The 18,587-nt window shown below is 46.3% G+C and overlaps 1 protein-coding gene across 2 annotated transcripts in view; it reads right to left on the reverse strand.

The window, feature by feature from the left end:
• Positions 1–18,587, reverse strand: part of SLC2A1 (solute carrier family 2 member 1) — a 41,470-nt gene that overhangs the window by 8,545 nt on the left and 14,338 nt on the right. For both annotated transcript variants that reach the window (XM_053400376.1, XM_053400374.1), the window contains exons 2-4: positions 9,060–9,152; positions 2,704–2,864; positions 1,325–1,565 (exon numbers count right to left, since the gene is read on the reverse strand). In XM_053400376.1, the coding sequence (XP_053256351.1) occupies positions 1,325–1,565; positions 2,704–2,864; positions 9,060–9,152 (495 nt within the window). The remainder of the gene's footprint in view (positions 1–1,324; positions 1,566–2,703; positions 2,865–9,059; positions 9,153–18,587) is intronic.

Consider the following 18,587-nt stretch of genomic DNA (forward strand, 5'->3'; position numbering starts at 1 on the left):
TGCATCCATTTACAAGAAGTCAATCACAGTTTATCCACGGTGTATGTTTATTGGGGGTCTTTGCTTATTGTTCTTCTTTAAGCAGAATGTCAGATTATAGGAATGAAAGTAGGGAAGGCTGAACAAAGTAATGGAATGTTACATTCCCATAACATTCCCATAATTAACAGACTCCATTCTTCAATCAATGTGTTCAGTGCACATCCTTCAATATCTCTTTCATAATATGCAAGTGCTATAGCCCATATGGGTGGTGGTGTTTTTTCAACACTGTAGGATGGTCAACTCCTTTATCTGACTTTTAATGTCTTGCACTGACTAATCTGGCTGCAGTATCACAGCTGTTGCCAAACTTTTGACATTTACTATGCCTTCCAGCTACTCCAATAAAGTATACCTACAAATGTGTGAGGGGACACACACACACACACACTTTGCTTATGGAGCAACTTTCCCTCTGAAACTCAGCTTCAATTTGCATCTATGTGTTACAAATCAACATACGGAGGTTGTATGCTAAACTGTCCCATTTTTATTGCTTTCCCCTTTGACATTTATACTTGGAACTGAAGCAGGCAGCCTCTGTCCATCGTAATTGCTTGGCCCAGTGCAAAGCGTCACCACACCCGTCCCTGGGAGATTTGTGTAGCTGGGACTCTGTTTTTTTGGAGAACAAAAACTCTGATAGCTAAAGCACGTTCCTTCTCCAAACGGAAATCAGAGGTTTCACCCAGTGTTAGAAACTGAGATATGAAAACTAGGAGCTAAATGGCACCTTAAACCTAGGTTATGGGCGCGACAATGGAATGTCTAGGCACACATTTCTATAACAAGAATACAAAGCTGAAAATGAATGAACTGCAGCTAAAATATTATGTTCATTTTTCACATGGTCTAGTCTTTCCCTGCTCACCCCCCTAATATTCATAAGAGGGTCTCTTCTCCAGTCTTCAGAGAGTAGCTGGAAGTGGAGAGGCAGCAAAGGGTTCTCCTTTCCTTCTGCTCTGCAGTTTTAATCTGAAATCTTAGGCGCAGTACTGAACCCAGAGCTCGGAAACTGCTTGTGCTAATGAAATTCCGTCACAAAATGCGCCTAGAACAATGGGAGTTTCGAACACTGGTTTCACCTCATTCAGTCAAGTGGGCAGGTATGCATGCATTTAAGGGGAGCCCAGGAGGCAATGACTTTTTGCACAGGATAATTATCACCCTCAAAAAGAACCAGTTTCCCATCCCGGAAAAACCATTTGCCCCCATTGACCCCTTTTGCAGATGCACCGTCTCCCATCCCCCAGCAGAGGGAGCCACCGATAGCCCGCCTCACCTGCGCTATGAGGATGCCCACGACGATGCCCAGCTGGTGAAGCGTCCCCAGAGCCCCCCGAAGGGACGTGGGTGACACCTCCCCCACGTACATGGGCACAAAGCCTGTGGTGAGGCCAGAATACACCCCAATGACGAAGCGACCGAGGACCAACATCTCAAAGGAGCTGGCTATCTTCGAGAAACCCATTAGCGCTGCAGCCAGGAAGGCAAGGCTGTTGGACATCAGCATAGAATTCCGCCTGCAGGAGGAAAAAAGTTGGGCTAAGTGGGGGCATCCACAGAAGTAGAGTGTCCAGCTCAAGGAAAGCGACAGTACTGCTCTATTCCATCTTGGCCCAGGGTGGATAAAAATCAATGTGTTTTTTTAAATAAAAATAAATAAATAAAATTTAAAAAATCAGATTTTTGATTTAAATTGGAAATTTTTGATTTAAATTGCATTTTTAAAATAAAATGCTTTTGGAGGAAAAATCTTTCTAAAGATAGTTTTCTGTTTAAGTTACATTATAGTCCAAAGGCTATTCATCAGGAAATAAGGATTTGCCATGTGTGCTAAAACTCAGTCTTAGTTTAATCGTTTAACCACATCAGTTAACAAACATGGATACATAGTTAAACAAATTGTTTAAATTTTTATTAAGGAAATGATTATTTTTCTCATCCCAAGGAAGTGCAGCAGAAAAGTTGTCCAAATATAAACAGTTAATTTATTAAACCTCACAATAATTTCATAATTATCTGTCTATGTATTTCTAATAGTATAACCAAATCAGTAATTTTTTGTATAACTGTAAAAACCACTCTGAAAATTTATTATTCCAAAAATGAAACCTTCATCTGGTTGTCAATAATAAGGTTATACCAGCAAGAATGAGTCTTTCTGTAAAAAAAATGATTCAAATCAAGTCTTACTGACTAGTGATTTAAATAAAATCCACCCTGCCGTGGCCAGACCCCACCTGGACCCCTGTGTCCAGTTCTGGGCAGCACAATTTAAGGAGGATATTCACAAGCTGGAGGTGTGCAGAGGAGGGAGACCAAGATGATCAGGGGTCTGGAAACCAAGCCTTATGAGGAATGGTTGAAGGAGATCTGGATTTGTGTTTGCTCCAGAAAAAGCATGAGGGGGTGTTGAAACAGCACAAATGAAACAAGCCAGGAACATAAGGAGCTGTCTAATACTGAGCCCCTGAAGTTCAGTATCTCCTGCACAGACGGGCAGTGGCTTCTCCAGAATTCTGGGCAAGACTCTCCCACAGCCCTACCTGGAAAAATGCGCTTCGGAGTTGAACCTGGGAACTTCTGCACAGAAAGCAGGTGCTCTAGCACCGAACTAGGGCCCTTAACCGTGGAAAGCCAAAAAAGCTCAGCGCTCACCGTCCAAAGCGGTTGACGAACAGCCCCACCGAGAACGACCCAATCATCCCGCCCACTGAGAAGATGGACACCGAGAGGGACCAGAGCGTGGTGAGGGTGCCGCGGCTGATGTACTCCCCATAGCGGTTGTACCACGTGTAGTTGTAGAATTCCTCAATCACCTGCAGAGGAAGAGAGCAAGGAGAGACCCCGTGAATTGAGCCATCCCTCAAGGCGGCCACTTTTACGATTGGTAGCTGCCCTTCAGAGGTCCTAAAAAGGTTGAGACACGAAACACCAAGCCACCTGGTAAAAACAAAACCTCTTCCCAATATTAGGGTACAGTGGTACCTCGGGTTAAGAACTTAATTCGTTCTGGAGCTCCGTTCTTAACCTGAAACTGTTCTTAACCTGAGGTACCACTTTAGCTAATGGGGCCTCCCACTGCCGCCGCGTGATTTCTGTTCTCATCGTGAAGCAAAGTTCTTAACCCAAGGTACTATTTCTGGGTTAGCGGAGTCTGTAACCTGAAGCGTCTGTAACCCGAGGTACCACTGTAAATCCATTGTGGGTTTTAGTGGGCAAAGAAGTGTCATGGGGCTAGGAACTGAACCAAATTTTATGGTTTATTTGCTTACCACATTTTGTATCCTGTAAGAAGAGCCACGAAGCTGGATCAGGCCAAATGGGGCCCCATCCAGTCTAGCACCCTGTTCCCTGCAGTGATGCCTCAAAGAGAAGCCTGCAAACAGGGCATGAAGCCGGTGACCCCTTTCCCACCATTTCATATAGGCAGAGTCTGCTGGACTAGGCCATTGGCCCATCTAGTCCAGCATCCTGTTCTCACAGTGGCCAACAGATGTCCATTATGGGAAACTCACAAGCAGGATCCGAGCACAAGAGTTTTCTCCCCTCCAGTGTTTTCCAGCAATTAGTATTTGGAAGCACTGCTGCCTCGGATTGTGCAGCCAGATAATAGCCTCCATAATGGCTATGAATGGCTAGGAGCCCCTAATAGCCCTCTCCTCCATGAATTTTCCCAATCCATCCCTGTTGGTGGCCATCACTGCCTCTTGTGGAAGTAAATTCCATACTTTAACTATGCACTGTCTGAAGAAGGACTTCCTTCCATCTGTCCTGATGATTAAATTATGATTTATTGGACTTACTAGTCGCTTTTTAAAAAATGAGATATAAACTCAGAGTGAATTGCAATATAATAACATACCCTAGCATTCAGTAATTCAGAGGCGATCAAATCTGGAGGCTTCATGATCTGCAGCCAGAGCCCATCTTACCTGCCAGTCTTGCAAGACCTGCTGCTCAGGATGCCTCATATTAGGGCAGGGTGCTGTTTAGGAGTTTTTGTTGGGGTCAAGATTTAATTTTGTAGATGCTTGATTTTTTTGACTCTTATTGGTATCAAAACTGCAATGGTTAGTCAGTCTCTGATTTTAGATGTTTTTAAAGTTTTTTTACTGGATGGTTTTATGAACAATTGTTGTGATCAGCTCTTTTTCTCCCCAAAGACTAGCTTAAATAGCATGGGGGAGCTTTAGTCCCAACACATCTGGTGGGCAAAATATCATTTTGGGGCTTTAAGGTGGTGATTACTCTCTCCACCAGGTGGCAGCAAGGAGGAGCTTGGCAGGGCACCCAGCCAACCAGGTGACCCTCACCTGGAAGGAAACAAGAGTCTTGCACAGGTGCTTTTCTGTCACCAGTTCATAAAAAAATAAAATCCTATGCCATACAGTGTAACTTCCTGGAGGTTTGGTTCTTTGCTGAGTCACCGTGGGATGCTGAGTCACCGTAGGCATGCAGGAATGGACTGGGGCAAGGGGAGGGGGGAAGGCGGGGAGAATTCAGCAATGGGGAAAGAGATCCCCCTTCTGTCCCTCAGAACTGCATTTAAATTCTTAGTTTCTTCACAAAATAGGGCAAATGCTGTTGTTGGAGGCCAACCTCTCCATCCTGGAGGAAATGTACTCTTTGCCATTTGCATTTCCAACAGGTGCTATTGTTTGTTTACAGTATTAGAAATATATATATTATTATTTAAAGAGGATTCCAAGAATAACTCACGAGCCAGGACCCGGCAGCTCACATTGCATGTTCGGAATAAGCAATGGATTCCTTCTTTCCTCTCTCACCCGAGGAGACGGCAAACCCCAACTGTTTCTGGACAATTCTGCTGCATTTAATGGTGTTTTCTTTTAAGCTCATTTCTCCCCCATGGGAACCAAACTGGGAAGGGGGGATTAAAGAAACCAAAGCTCCATGTGAAGAGAAGGGAAAAGGCAGCAGCAGGACTTTGGAAGTGGCAAGCGAACCACTGCTTTGCTCATCTCCATTCAGGACTGTGCTAAATCAGCTCAAAACTACGGTGTTAAAACCAACCTGAAAGCTTAACAAGCAGCAAACTCGCCTCACGTTTTCATGAATCAGGGATGAGAGACCTGTAGCCCTCCAGGTCCTGCTAAGCTACAACTCCCCTCATCCGTAGCCACTGACCTTGTTGGCTGGGGCTGATGGGAGCTGGAGTCCATTCCCATCTGGACAGCCGCAGGTGAGCCCACACCATCACCACAGAGCAATACTGCAGGGGTGGAGAGTCTGTGGTCCTCCAGGTGGAGATGGACTCCAACTCCCATTAGCCCTGGGCCAGTGTAGTCAAAGTCAGGGATGGCGTGCGCTGGAGTCCAGTAACATCTGCACCCCCCGCCCCCATCCTGTTTGATATGTCTTTAAAAGAAAACTTCGTCAAATGTGAGGCACCTAAAAGGCAAACACACGTCTTATTCCAGATGCTTTTATGAGTCCGTTCCCTCAGATGCAATGCCCCCCCCTTATTCATCGGATAAAGCTTACGGCGTAATCCGTTTTAGTCTTGTGGCACCAAAAAGATGCTTGACTGGTTCTCCTGCAACAGCCTTAGCACAGCTGCTTTTCTGGGAACCATTAAATAAGGCTCTGGGCGGGTCTACGAAGGGCTCGATGAAGAGATAAGACAGAATTGAGAGACTCTCCTCCTCAATCGTAATAAGGGCTGTTCAATCGAGTTCAGCATTGTCTGCACCAATTGTCCAGGGTTTTAGACAGGGTCCTTTCCTACCTGGTGATGCAGATAGGAATTGAACCTGGGACGGCCTGAATGCAAAGCAGATGTTCTACCATTAAGTCACAAAAGCCCTGACGATAATAATATGATAATAATCTATTATTTGTACCTCGCCCATCTGGCTGGGTTTCCTCAGCCACTCTGGGCGGCTCCCAACAGAATATGAAAAACACGATAAAACGTCAAACATTAAAAACTTCCCTAAACAGATTTCTTCTAAAAGTCAGATAGTTGTTTATTTCCCTGACATCTGACGGGAGGGCATCTGACATCTGATCTGATGCAGAAGGATTCTATAGCACAGCATTTTACAATGAACAGAGTTTTGTTTAAATTTAAATGGTATATAAGCAGCTCAAATAAACAATTTGTTTACTTGACAAAATTCAAGTAAACAAAAGAATCCAGCAAAACAAAACAACCTCTTATAGAATCAGAGTTGGAAAGGACCACAAGGATCATCTAGTCCAACCTCCTGCAATGCAGAAAGCTTTGTGGTTGACAACCATATAAAACATTAAATGTGCCAGTATTAAAAATACTCAAAAGCAATGGTTACTAAAAAGAAATAAATACAACATTCTACATTATCTGGACAGGCTTTCCTGAACACAGAAGTCTTTTAAGGAGGTACTGAAAAAGAGTACAGCGAAGGCACCAGCTTGATGTCAATCGGCAGGGAGTTCCAAAGTGTGGGTGCTGCACCCCAGAAGATTGATTTCTTACAAGGATGGAACTGGGTATTATACAGCACCTTTAACAGTGCCAGCTCCATGGATTGGAGCAGTCAAGTGGGCAGGTAAACTGGCCCCAAGCTGTTAACTCAGAAAGCTGTTCCTCAGTTGTTGCAGTGGAAGAAGTGATTACTTAATTAGCGACGGGGCAATCTCTCTTCAATGCAGTTTGGTTTAATATCTTAAGTAGCAAGTGCACAGATTAAAGCACATCTAAAAGAGGCAGCAGGGAGGGTATTAAAGGAATCTCAGAATAAGCAAGGGAATATCATTTATGCCAGTGCTTTGCAACTATCATTGGCTGGCAATTCAAATAAACATGTGTCTAACCTCAGCAGCTCTGGCTATGTGCTTAGTACAACAATTATGACTTGGGGTGGGGAGCTTTTGGCTTTGGATTCTATTATTCTGGAATAATCAGGGTGAGGAAGGTCAGTTTTCTTAGTTTGCAGAAGGAGCAGCCCCCTCCGTCACATCAAACTGTGGTGCATCTAAATCCTGCAACCTGCATCCCGTGAGGAACAGCCCAGGAAACCCAGAGACAGAGCACAAAGGAAAAAACTCCTTCCTGCTGCTGGTCCCCCAAGCACCTGGAAATCAGAGATATACTGTCTCTGGCCAAGGAAGTTCTCTTTAGCTACCCAGGCTGCTAGCCATGCCACACTACTACTCTTGTGGCTGTGGGTCCATACACTCAAAGGCTGCAAGTTCTATCCCAGTTGCGGACCACCTGCTTTGCATGTCAAGCTCCCCGGTTCAGTCCAAGTGGGGCTGGGGATGCCCCCCAACCGGAAACCCTGGAAAACTGCTGCCAGTCAGTGCAGACAATACCAAGCTAGATGGACCAGTAGTGTCTGACTCAGTATATGAAGCCGCTTCTTATGTTCCTGTTATTGGAATATATGCATCGCGTATATGCAACAGTATGCATCGTTTTCTAAATCTCTACTGTGCCCCTGACTAATCAAACTGACAGCCCTTTCTCGCAAGGAGGGCTCCAACTCCCCAGTCATTTTCCTTGCCTTCTCCAAAGCTTTCCCAGCTCCACGTTATCTTGAGATGGAGCTGATCCAGACCACGGTCTGAAAATCATCCTGGGCATGCTTAAATCCCACTCTGGAATCCGTCTCAGGGGCATTGGGTGAGTATTAGCCGAGAAGGGTTGAGAATGACGCAGCCGCACCCCCCTCCTGCCGCCCAAGTCCTTTTAAACAAAACACTCAGCACAAGAGGGACTGTTAATTCTCCTGGGAACCAGCTTAACAAATCCCATTAGAGTTGGCAGTAAGCTGGCTAACCGGATGTGCTATTTTTGGGGGGGGTGGGCAAGGAGGGAGCAGAGGGAGGGAGCCTGAATTTCCCACCTTGCACAGCATTTTCTGCATTTCAAAGGGCAATTTTCCTTTCTAACCAGGCCTTTGGCCTCTATCTGTGGCCTTTATCTGTGGTGGGATATTTTTAATGTATTTTTCCTATTGGTTTTAATGTATCTGTGGAGTGTTTTGCTTTTTCCTTGTGCAAGGAAAAGCAACTAACTGATAATAATTTTTGCAGTTTTGCAAAGCAGGGGCTTATGAGCACCCCTTTAAAAATTATTATTATTAATTAAAAGAGGTGCTCATACACCCCGCTTTGCAATAGGAAACTCTATGAAACCAATTCATAGCCCGTTCATGCACAAGCTGGGAAAAAACAACTTTTTAAATGCTTGGTTGCTTGGACACAGCCCTGACTCGCCACAGGCAACCGTGCAAGCAGGTATGGACAAGCCTTGGATCTATACAGCATGTGCTGGACCCACACAGAAGGGCAGGAAGACACCGGCACTGTGCAGATAATGTATCCACAAGGAACCTCTGCACAACCAGTCGAATCAGGCTACATGCAGCCCACACATTTACAAGGGCTATTAAGTCCAGATATAACCTCCATTGACAGAGAAATTATACCTGTGGTTGCTGGGGTGCAACACCAGGGAAAGGCTGCTGAGGGCTTTTCCCAGAGGCCATTATGGAAAGCAAGGATGCTGAACTAAACAGACCTTCGGCCTGGTCCAGAAAAATAAGAAGCTGCTTTATACTGATTCAGGCCGTTTGTCCACGTAGCTCAGTACTGTCGGCACTGACCACCAGCGGCAATCCAGGGTTTCAGAGAGGGAACAATCCCAGCCCTACCTGAAGATGTTGTTGGGGATTGAATCTGAGACCACCTGCATGCAGGGCAGAAGCTATACCACTGGGCTACAGCCATTCCCCTTCTTCCACCCTTGGGGAAATTGTTTAGGCCTGGAGCACTATGTATTTGTATACTCTGAACCCCTGAAACAGCAGTTGCATTCTCCTAAGGGGGTCAACTGAACATGCCTCGGATGTCCTCCCCACCCTGCTAGCACATCTTTCCCTACCATGAACAAGTTGCCTCCTACAAGACCAGCACAGAGGCCACGTGGGTTTGCCCATCAGATGGTTTGCCCATCAGAGAAACTGCAAGCCATTCATTTATTCCTCCCTTTCAGCTCTCACCTTCTGTGGGGCATTGATGACTCCAGTGTTGTAGCCAAACTGCAGAGATCCTAGGACTGCTCCTCCAACAGCCAGCATCAACCGAGCCGTCATCTGCTTGGGGCGGGGGGAGGAGAGAGAAGAGAGAAAACAAGGCAGATTTTTAATCAGCGGGCAAAGCGACAACTTCCAACACTTGCTCCCTGGGTACCTTCAGACAGCCCCTTGAACAAGGGTTCCCTTAAACCGCACCTGTGAAGTCAAGCGTTTGAATCATTCTGCAAGCTGTGGGCAGGGAGTCTGCTTCACTGTTAAACGGCCCTTAATCTCAGAAAGTTCTTCCTAAGGTTTTGTCGCAATCTCCTTCCTTGTCATTTGAATCCATTGGTTTGAGTCCTCCCCTCTGGAGCAGCAGGAAATAAGCTAGCTCCATCTTCCATGGGACAGACCTTCACGTATTTGTTGAAGGTGGCTATCATATTGTCTCTCATTTTTCCCTGGGCTCATGTGTTCCATAAGATGGAAAGCAAAGATACGATTTTAAATTAATAATAATGATGATGAAGATGAAGAAAAACGGTCCTCTCAGGATATCAGCTCTGAGATGGGATAGGAAGAAAACAGGCCGCTATTGTTATTCCTCCCTAACAAAAGAGGGCAAAACCGGGCATGGAATCTCTCCAGCAGCTCTTTGGCAAAGCCCCTTCCCCACCTCCTTTCTGGCTAAGCCGAAAGCGACAATTAGGGGCTTGTTTCAAGCTGGAGGTTAACAGGGGCCACCAAGTTTGGACACCAGCCTGATTGTAGGGGTGGGGGTGGAGAAGGGGTTCTCCCTCAGCCGCAACGGGAAAGCAAAACAGGGGCCCTGATTTTCGCAGGCTGAACTAAGCAGCTTTGGATGCCCAAAGCCCCTTTTCTGTTCCCACCCACGTCACAGTGGCTCTTTGTTTTGGGAGAGTGGGATCCGGGATCCGGCCTTGGCTAATCCCAGATGGTCTCTCTCTCAATTTGGGGTGGGAGGAATTTGAGGAGCCATGTGAACCTGCTTTTAGGACAATCTGGCTATACCCTTAAGCTTTACTGCCATGAGGTAATGTTCTCTCTCATTCTCTCTCTCTCTTTCGCACACACAGACACGAATGCCACATTCACTCCATACACTCAAAGCACGGCAATACCACTTTAAATAGCCATGGTTCTCCCCCCCCAAAATAATCCGGGAAGCTATAGTTTGTTAAGGGTGCTGAGAGAGTCATTAGGAGGACCCCACCCCTATTCCCCTCCAAGTGGGTTAATAATCCATCCTTCTTCACAGGGAACTCACAACTTTCAGCACCCTTAGCAAACTACAAATCCCAGAATTCTCTGGGGAAAGCCACACTTGTTTAAAGTGGGAGCATAGTGATTTAAATCTAAGGTGTGAACGTGGCCCACTCCCAAAATCATCCTCACAACAACCTTGTAAGATGGGTGGCAATGAGACAGGATGTGTGATTAGACCAGTGGTTTTCAACCAGTGTGCCATGGCAAACTGGGATGCCTTAAATGATGGTCAGGGGTGCCATGGGCAACACTGGCCTCTGTCCCTCTTTCCTTCCTTCCCTCCTCTGATGCCCTCTCTTGTCTCTGCCTCCCAAGGGCTTGCACAGCTGATTATTGTAGCAGCCCCAGCTACAAGAACCACTGGTGAATGGTGCCTCTGAGAGGCACCTCTCTTTGGGGCGAGGGGGGAGAGAGCAGGGATGGCAGCAGCGGCTGCCCAGAGGATTCCCAAGGAAATGGGATAGGAGAGGAGGCCGAGGGAACACTCCATAAGGGAGGGTGTTTGAAAAAGGGTGAGAGGCTGCCAGCTCTGCAGGCAAGGGGCGACGTAACAGGGCTCCTGAGCCCCACAGGGGTGCCACAGAAAGAATAGAGTTGGTCAAGGGAGCCGTGGACTCAAAAAGGTTGAAAATCTCTGGATTAGACAGTTGCACCAGGTTCTTTCTGGCCAGGGTGGGGGTGTTTGAAACAGGCTCGCGCGCTCTCTCTCTCCCTCTCTCTCTCTCTCTCTCTCTCTCTCATTTGTCCTCCTCTGATAGTCTAATGCATTAGATCAGCCTTACAGATCTGTATAGAAAGGTTACCAGCCCCTAATCCTACAAGATCAAATACTGCAATATGGAACGAAAGCTTGTTTTAAGAATAAATGGGTGCTGAAAAGTTTGTAGCCCTCATCATGGCCAAACACTCTGGAAGCAAATTTCCTCAGTTTCTACATGGTAACACCAAGGTCTGCATTTCCTGGCCAAAATAACAGCAGCTTCCCAACGTTACCATTCTGCGTGGCAGGAGAGTGGAGCAGAGATTTCAATGTGGGAGAGCAACGTTCAAATGCCCATTTACGATCTCCCCAAAACAAACGATCCGATTTTGTTACCACCCGGTTACCACATGATGCGTGTGCTTCTGAGAAATACATACGTTAAGGTTTAATTCACACCTTTTCTTCTTCATTTTCCTGGAATTTATCGCAATACCGCCTGCACTGACTGGCAGTAGCTCCCCAGGGTCTCAAGACAGGAACCTGCCCCAGCCCTAACTAGAGACGTCATTGGAGATTGAACCTGCATGAAAAGCAGCTGCTCTGTTTGCTCAGCTACAGCCCTTCCCAAGATTCCAGATTTTCAAATTTTGCAGGCTCACCTTAAAGGCTCACCACAGCATCCCCAGATATGTTCGTTACTGCTTGATTTTTTTGAAAATTTATTTTGCAAAGACAAAAGAGTGTTCAACTGCATGCTAACTGCAAAGTTCTATGAACCGGGGATGGGCAAAAGGGTCTTTGACTACAACTCCCATCAGCACGGCCAATGCTTAGGGACGAAGACAGACGTGGTCCAGCAACAACTGAGCATCACAAGGTACTCTGTGCTACATCATGTGTTTTATGCCCTTGGAAGTGATAAAAATGCTGCAGCAGAAACTGGCATGCCGCACCTGGAACCAAGCAGCTGCAGTCTGCTGGGCTAGCATCCAGCTCCTGTTAGTGTGGGTTGCACAGCTGCCAACCTTCCCTTTTTTGCGGGAAATTCCCTTATTCCAGTGCCGTTTCCTGCTGCTTCCCACTGCTATCCCGGATTGTTAGATATCCTGTAGACTGTCCCCGGGACGGGTGAGACTGCTCCCTTATTTTCAAATCTGAAAGTTGACAGCTATGGTGGGTTGGGTGGCCACATCTCTGGGGCTTCAGGGCTGCCCCTCATGAACAGAGTGCACCTAGAAAACAAGGGGAGACCCAGCACAGCAAACTTCCAGTCTTTTCTGCCACAGCTGCCCTTGTTACATTCGCTGTTTTATTCTGGGATTATCTGTTGTTTTGACGTGTTGCAAACCCCGTTTGATATTCTTTCTTTAAAACATAAAGCGGCGTGGAAACGAAATGAATAAGAATAATGAATAATATTGGAAAAGTTATAAAGAAAAGCTTTTTTAAAAAAAGAAAGAAGAAAAGAATGGTGAGAACCTTGAGGAGGAGTCACTAATAAGCTTCCAAGGAATCCCAGAACAGTCTGGAAAACCTCTGGCTGCTGCGGGAAAAACCTGAGCATCTGTAACAGTCCGTGATGCTCTGGGCAAGATCATAGGATTGTAGAGTTGGAAGGGACCCTAAGGGTCATCCAGTCCAGCCCCCTACAATGCAGGAATCACAAAGAATCCTTGACAGCAGCAGAAGACATGCTTGCTCCATCTTCCAAAGCCCTCATTCCCCATTTCTCCTTTCTCCACACACCTTTCTCAAATCAGCTTTGGAGACTTGGGAAAGAGGAACCATAACAAATTTAGTGGGGGGGTGTTGGGGGGGGGAGAGAGAGAATGTTCCATTGCGCAAGGGCAAATCCAAAACGGGAAACTTAAGAACTGCTTTGGACACAAGCCCATGTCCGCAAATTAACCCAAACCCGAAGGCTCAGCAAAACCCCAAGGGATGAGCCCCGCAGTGAAGGAGGTTGTCAGAAGGAGCGGGGGACTTAGCTGATGTTCCCATTTCCTGGACCAGCCTTCCATCAAAGCAGGTAGGAAAAGCCTCCTGCTAACTGGCCTCCCCTAATCTCAAAGGCGCCCACACAGCTGTCAGGCCCTGGCAGAAGTTCATAGAAAATCCAGCACAAGAGAACCACAGACATTGTCCAACATGCTTCCATTCAAACTTGAAAGAAAAAAAGGGAAAGGGCAGGAATTTATTATTATTATTATTATTTTAAAAAAACCCTAAACACAACCAAGCTGCACACCATTCATGAGGTGTCTGCCAAAATAAGATAACTTGGCATAGCCTAGTAACTAAAGGAGAGAGAGGTATATAGAAGCATGTTGCTGTCTTTCCGTTTCCCCTTTCTTCCACGGAGCTCAAGGCGGTATACAGTAACAGTGGTACCTCGGGTTAAGTACTTAATTCTTTCCGGAGGTCAGTTCTTAACCTGAAACTGTTCTTAACCTGAAGCACCACTTTAGCTAATGGGGCCTCCTGCTGCCGCCGGGCCGCCGGAGCACGCTTTCTGTTCTCATCCTGAAGCAAAGTTCTTAACCTGAGGTAATATTTCTGAGTTAGCAGAGTCTGTAACCTGAAGCGTATGTAACCCGAGGTACCAGTGTACATGATTTCCCCCTCCACCCTCAATTTTATATCTAACAACAACCCTGTGAGGTAGGTTAAGTGGAACGTAGGTGACTGGCCCAAGGTCACCAATGGAGCTTCATAGCCGAGTGGAGATTTGAACCCTGGTCTCCCAGGGTCCTGGTCCGACACTCGTAACAACTATACCACACTGGCTAGAGAAATCAAGATGGGACCCCTGGTTCGAATCTAGCCTCTGCCAGGAGCTCATGCTTCAGTCCCTCCCAACTTCACTATGAGGGCTCATCATTCCGACTTTAAGACAGGCGTGGAGAACCCTCCAGATGATGCCGAACCGCAACTCCCATCCTGCCAGGTGACTGGCCATGCTTGCTGGGGCTGATGGGAGCTGTAGTCAGGCAACACCTGTATGTGGAGACAATGAGGACTTGCTCCTTGAGGTTAAAGAGAGTTTTGAAAAGTTGTTGCCCCCCCTACTCTTTAAAAAACCAAAACAAAAAACCCCCACAGTAGCCTCACTTCTGCAGAGGCCAATCCTTTGGTTCCCTGCTATTGGGCCCGACTCAACCTATCCTCTTGCACTTCTTGACCAGAAGAAAGGGGCAGCACAGTTTTTGCCATGCTGCACTTGGAACTTGCCCTGCCCAGGGACAAATCCGATCCTCTCTAGCCCCACAATAACCCCCTGCAAAAGCAAAAACAGGGACTCTACAGGTACCATTCCCTTCTCCACAAAACAAGTAAAATGTATTTGTGTGTTTGTGATCTGTCGTTGCCCCTGCTGAGCAACTGAATGGGTCAGTGGGGGAGCGGAAATGACACAGAAGCATAGTGTTGGAAGGGACCCAAGGGTCATCTAGTCTGACCCCCCCTGGTTCACAGCGATGGCAGCGACTCCTAACCCAATGCTCTTTCTTTCCAGAGTCTACTTTTATGGGCGGCGGGGGGGGGGGAATAATTCTGGTTAAACAGAACACTTTTAACTGCAAAAGAGGCATGCGTCATACAAACAAACAAACCCATCCCGTGTTAGCACAACAAGTTATTACAGCTCAGCACCCGAGGCTGAAATGTGACGTACACTTACTTGGGAGTAAACTCCTTCTGCATCAAAGGGGTTGGGATTGGGAAGCCTGTGCTCCCCCCCCCCGCAACCAATCCAATAGAAATAAATGTCTCATCCGACACAACCCTATGCCTGTTTAATCAGAAAAAATTCCCCCTGTGTTGAGTGGGGCTTACTCGCAGGTAAAGTGTGTGCCTAGGACTGCAGCCTTGATTTTAGACAGAGGAAAACCTACAGCTGATGCAGTGGGGAGGCAAAATGGAGATACCAGAACAAGGAATACAGTTATGTTTGAAACTGGTGGGGCGAGGGAACTCTTCACTCTTCCCCTCCTAATAATAAAAAAACCCCACAATTTATTTAGCCAAGGTGAAATTTGTTGGAAGGCGGCAATCACCAGTTAGCTCTCTCCTTGTTTTGGGGGGTGGTTCTCAGGCTGCTCCAAAGCTGAAGTGGGTTGGGGGGGGTTGATGGGGAACCACAGAATTGTAGAGTTAGAAGGGAACCCATTGAGTCCTCTAGTCTAAGCCCCTGCAATGCAGGAATCACAGCAGAAAAAGCAAAACCAGAAAAAGTAAAATGCAATATTTTAGAGTTCTTCTCTCGCCAGCTGAGAATCCTAAGCAGGAAATCACCATTTCAAGGCTCCGTGAGGATATCTGGGGAAATTGTGCCCAGCCTGCCTAGCCACAATAAAACAGAATAATCGGAGCAGTTTGAAACCCAATTTGGGCGTGGGGTGGGGGAGAAGGGACCCCAAATAAATCATCAACCAATCTGGTTCTGATGCCATTTTAAGGCCAAACTGCTTGTCAAAGTTAAACACGAGTGGAGGGGCGGATCAGGATATTGCAGCTGCCTCCTATTTGCATTGGAAAGTTTCCTTCTCAGTGCAAACAGCAACTGCATAAATCATGATGTCTGCCGGGAACTGGAGAGGGAGCGAAAAAGGGAGGTTCCCCCTTTCCATACCTGCTCCAGCCTTGATCCCGGTTCTCTCTCCAAACCCACGACTGGTATTTGTCATTAAAAGCAAAAAACAACAACGCATGCCTACTGCCACTTGCATTAATCTAGTAGGAGAGTGTCCTGACCCCCCCCCCCCCGCTGCCTGCACACAAACTCATCACTGACCGTTCGGACGCTTTTTGATTCCTGCCTGAACAAACTCCAAGAAGTCCACAGGGAGGTCAATTTCTTTGATGACACAACCTGTGTGCATTTGTGTTGCAACATACAGAGAGGGACAGGCAGGGACGTTGCTCTAACTACTTTAAAGTTAAATCAGAGACATGAGCATCAAGACTCATAGAATGGTAGAGTTTGAAGGGACCTCGAGCGTCATCTAGTCCAACCCCTTGTAATGTGAGAATCTCAACTACAGCATCTATGACTGATGAGAGGGTCTTAAATTATTGTTGGTGACTTTTTTGTGATTATTTTATTGTTTGGACGGTTGGTTGTTGTTTTTTGTAAAGCACGTGGGAGGTCAGTTTGTTTTTTATACAATCAAGTGGTGTATAGATTTTATGAAACGAAATTAATTTTGCGAACTAAATAAACAAACCGCTCCCCTCAATTGCTCGCCTGGAATGCAAGATCCATCTTTCAACTCGACGAACTTACGTTAGCCGCGTTCTTTGATTGCAATGGGTCTACTCAGAGCAGCGTCTGGTGAGATTCAGCCCCTGAAATTGGGGCAGGATTCTATCTGCCTCTGGATCTGCTTGTTTTGTATTTTGCTATTGTTGTGGTTGTTACAGTATTTTAGATGCGCTTTTATTTTTTTATTTTAAATTACATTCTGTTCTTTTTTTGGATACCCTGGGATCTATTTGAATGAAGGGTGGTTCAGAAAAGTGAGATAGATAGATAGATAGATAGATAGATAGATAGATAGATAGATGATAGATAGATAGATAGAGATGATAGATAGACAGATAGGTAGGTAGCAGGGTGTGTCCTGCCAGTGAGCTTCAGATGAGGGTGCCTGTTGGGTCTCTGCCCTGCTTCCCTGCTCTGGTGTTGTTTCCTTCCAATAAGCCTTTGCTGGAGGAACAGAAGAGGAGCGAGAAAGGTGTTGCAACTGGGCAGCAACAGACTTTGTCCCCACCCCCAAGTTCCACAGCAGATCAATCAACCACTCACTCCAGATACAGAAGCATCCTAGAAATAAACCCAGGGGAGGCTGCCCATGGCAGCTGTGAATGAGTCCCTGTTCTCAGCAACTGGGTCTGAAGAGGAGCCACACACCTGAATTTTCAGAAGTGAGCCATCTGAGGATGTGCAATTTAAACATGCATGCTAGGCTGAAGAAAAATATTGCTGCGTGCTTGCTTTTCTTAGCTTAAAAAAAATCTGGCTGATAGGTCCTATTTCAAGATTTTGCACAGATGTGCATGTGGGGAACTGGTTCACAGATCAAAAACAAAGTGAAACCTCACAACCCAACCTTTGTGCATTCCTTCCCACCCCCAACCCCTGCTCCCTGACTGATGAGCACCCTAGGTCATGTTTCATCATCCACCCTTCAGACACCACCATCGCCTGACTCACTTCCTATGACTAAGTATTCTCAACGGACAAAACTAAAGTGCCCCAGCTGGTTTATAAAAATGATCACTTGTGTGACATTTTCTATTTGCAAAGGAGCTCAGGTGCTTTAAGAAACACCCACCAAGGTGTGCTACAAATTCCTACCATCACTATTTAAAGACACTTGGGACAGTCAAAGTTTGTGAAAGCAGAAAACTAATTGGCTACTTGCTAATGACAGCAAGATGGAATATCACACATACATGGGTACAGCCACAGTGGAAAATTGGAATGACGAAGTCTAGGTTTCTGACCATGTCAGAAAAGCCAATGCAAATAATGATACTACTACTACTACTACTACTACTACTAATAATAATAATAATAATTTTATTATTTGTACCCTGCCCATCTGACTGGGTTGCCCCAGCCACTCTGGGAGGCTTTCAGCATATATAAAAACACATATATAAAAACACAATAAAACATTACATTAAAAAGCTTCCCTATGCAAAAAGTTCGCTTACTGAGAGGTACCTTTCATCCAGCCTGATTTCACTTTATTTAGTATATAATGAGGAAGAAAAGCCCCCAAATACCCCCACAAGATATTGAATTTTATGAAACTCTCAACAGCAAAAAAATGGATCCACATTAGAGATCAGTGACCTGGGATCTTGGGAACTCTATGCTGCACACGATGGAACATGTGGCAGAGAAACAAAACAATCAGACATAAGAATGTAAGTGGAGCCTTGCTGGATCAGGCCCACTAAATGAAGAAGTGGCTGGTAGGTCAGAACTTAAACCAGGTTTACTGTAGGAAGTATGAATGGGGATATCTGAGCTACGAGATAGGGATGCAGAACATGTGGCTACCCAGATGTGTCTGGACTACAACTCGCAACATCCTTGACCGCTGGCTATGTTATAGCTGGAGCTGTTAGGAGACCCACAGCTTCTGGGGGGCCATCAGTTGCCAGCCTCCCAAATACAGCATCCCGGCTCCGGGCCAAAAGGTGGGCGTAGATGATCTCACCAACCCTGAGTGATTCAGAGGGGGATCCAAACAAACGACAAGGTGAACAATCCCCTGCAACTTATCCGGAGGAAACAGCACGGCGGCCAACATTGTGGCGGGCTTACAGCTTTGAGATTAGTTTGCGGAGCAACAAAAGCCGCCGGCCGCTATAAATCCCCACCGAGGTGTAGCGTGGGACCGGGCAGGCCAACAACCCGTCTGCTTCTGGTTGTGTAACGGCTATTTACCACAATCACATGCCGGAGCTTTTGCAAAAGACATAATAAGGCCCGGCCAGCCCCTCCTGAC

Source organism: Podarcis raffonei, chromosome 8 (assembly GCF_027172205.1).
Source record: "Podarcis raffonei isolate rPodRaf1 chromosome 8, rPodRaf1.pri, whole genome shotgun sequence".
Taxonomy (NCBI): domain Eukaryota; kingdom Metazoa; phylum Chordata; class Lepidosauria; order Squamata; family Lacertidae; genus Podarcis; species Podarcis raffonei.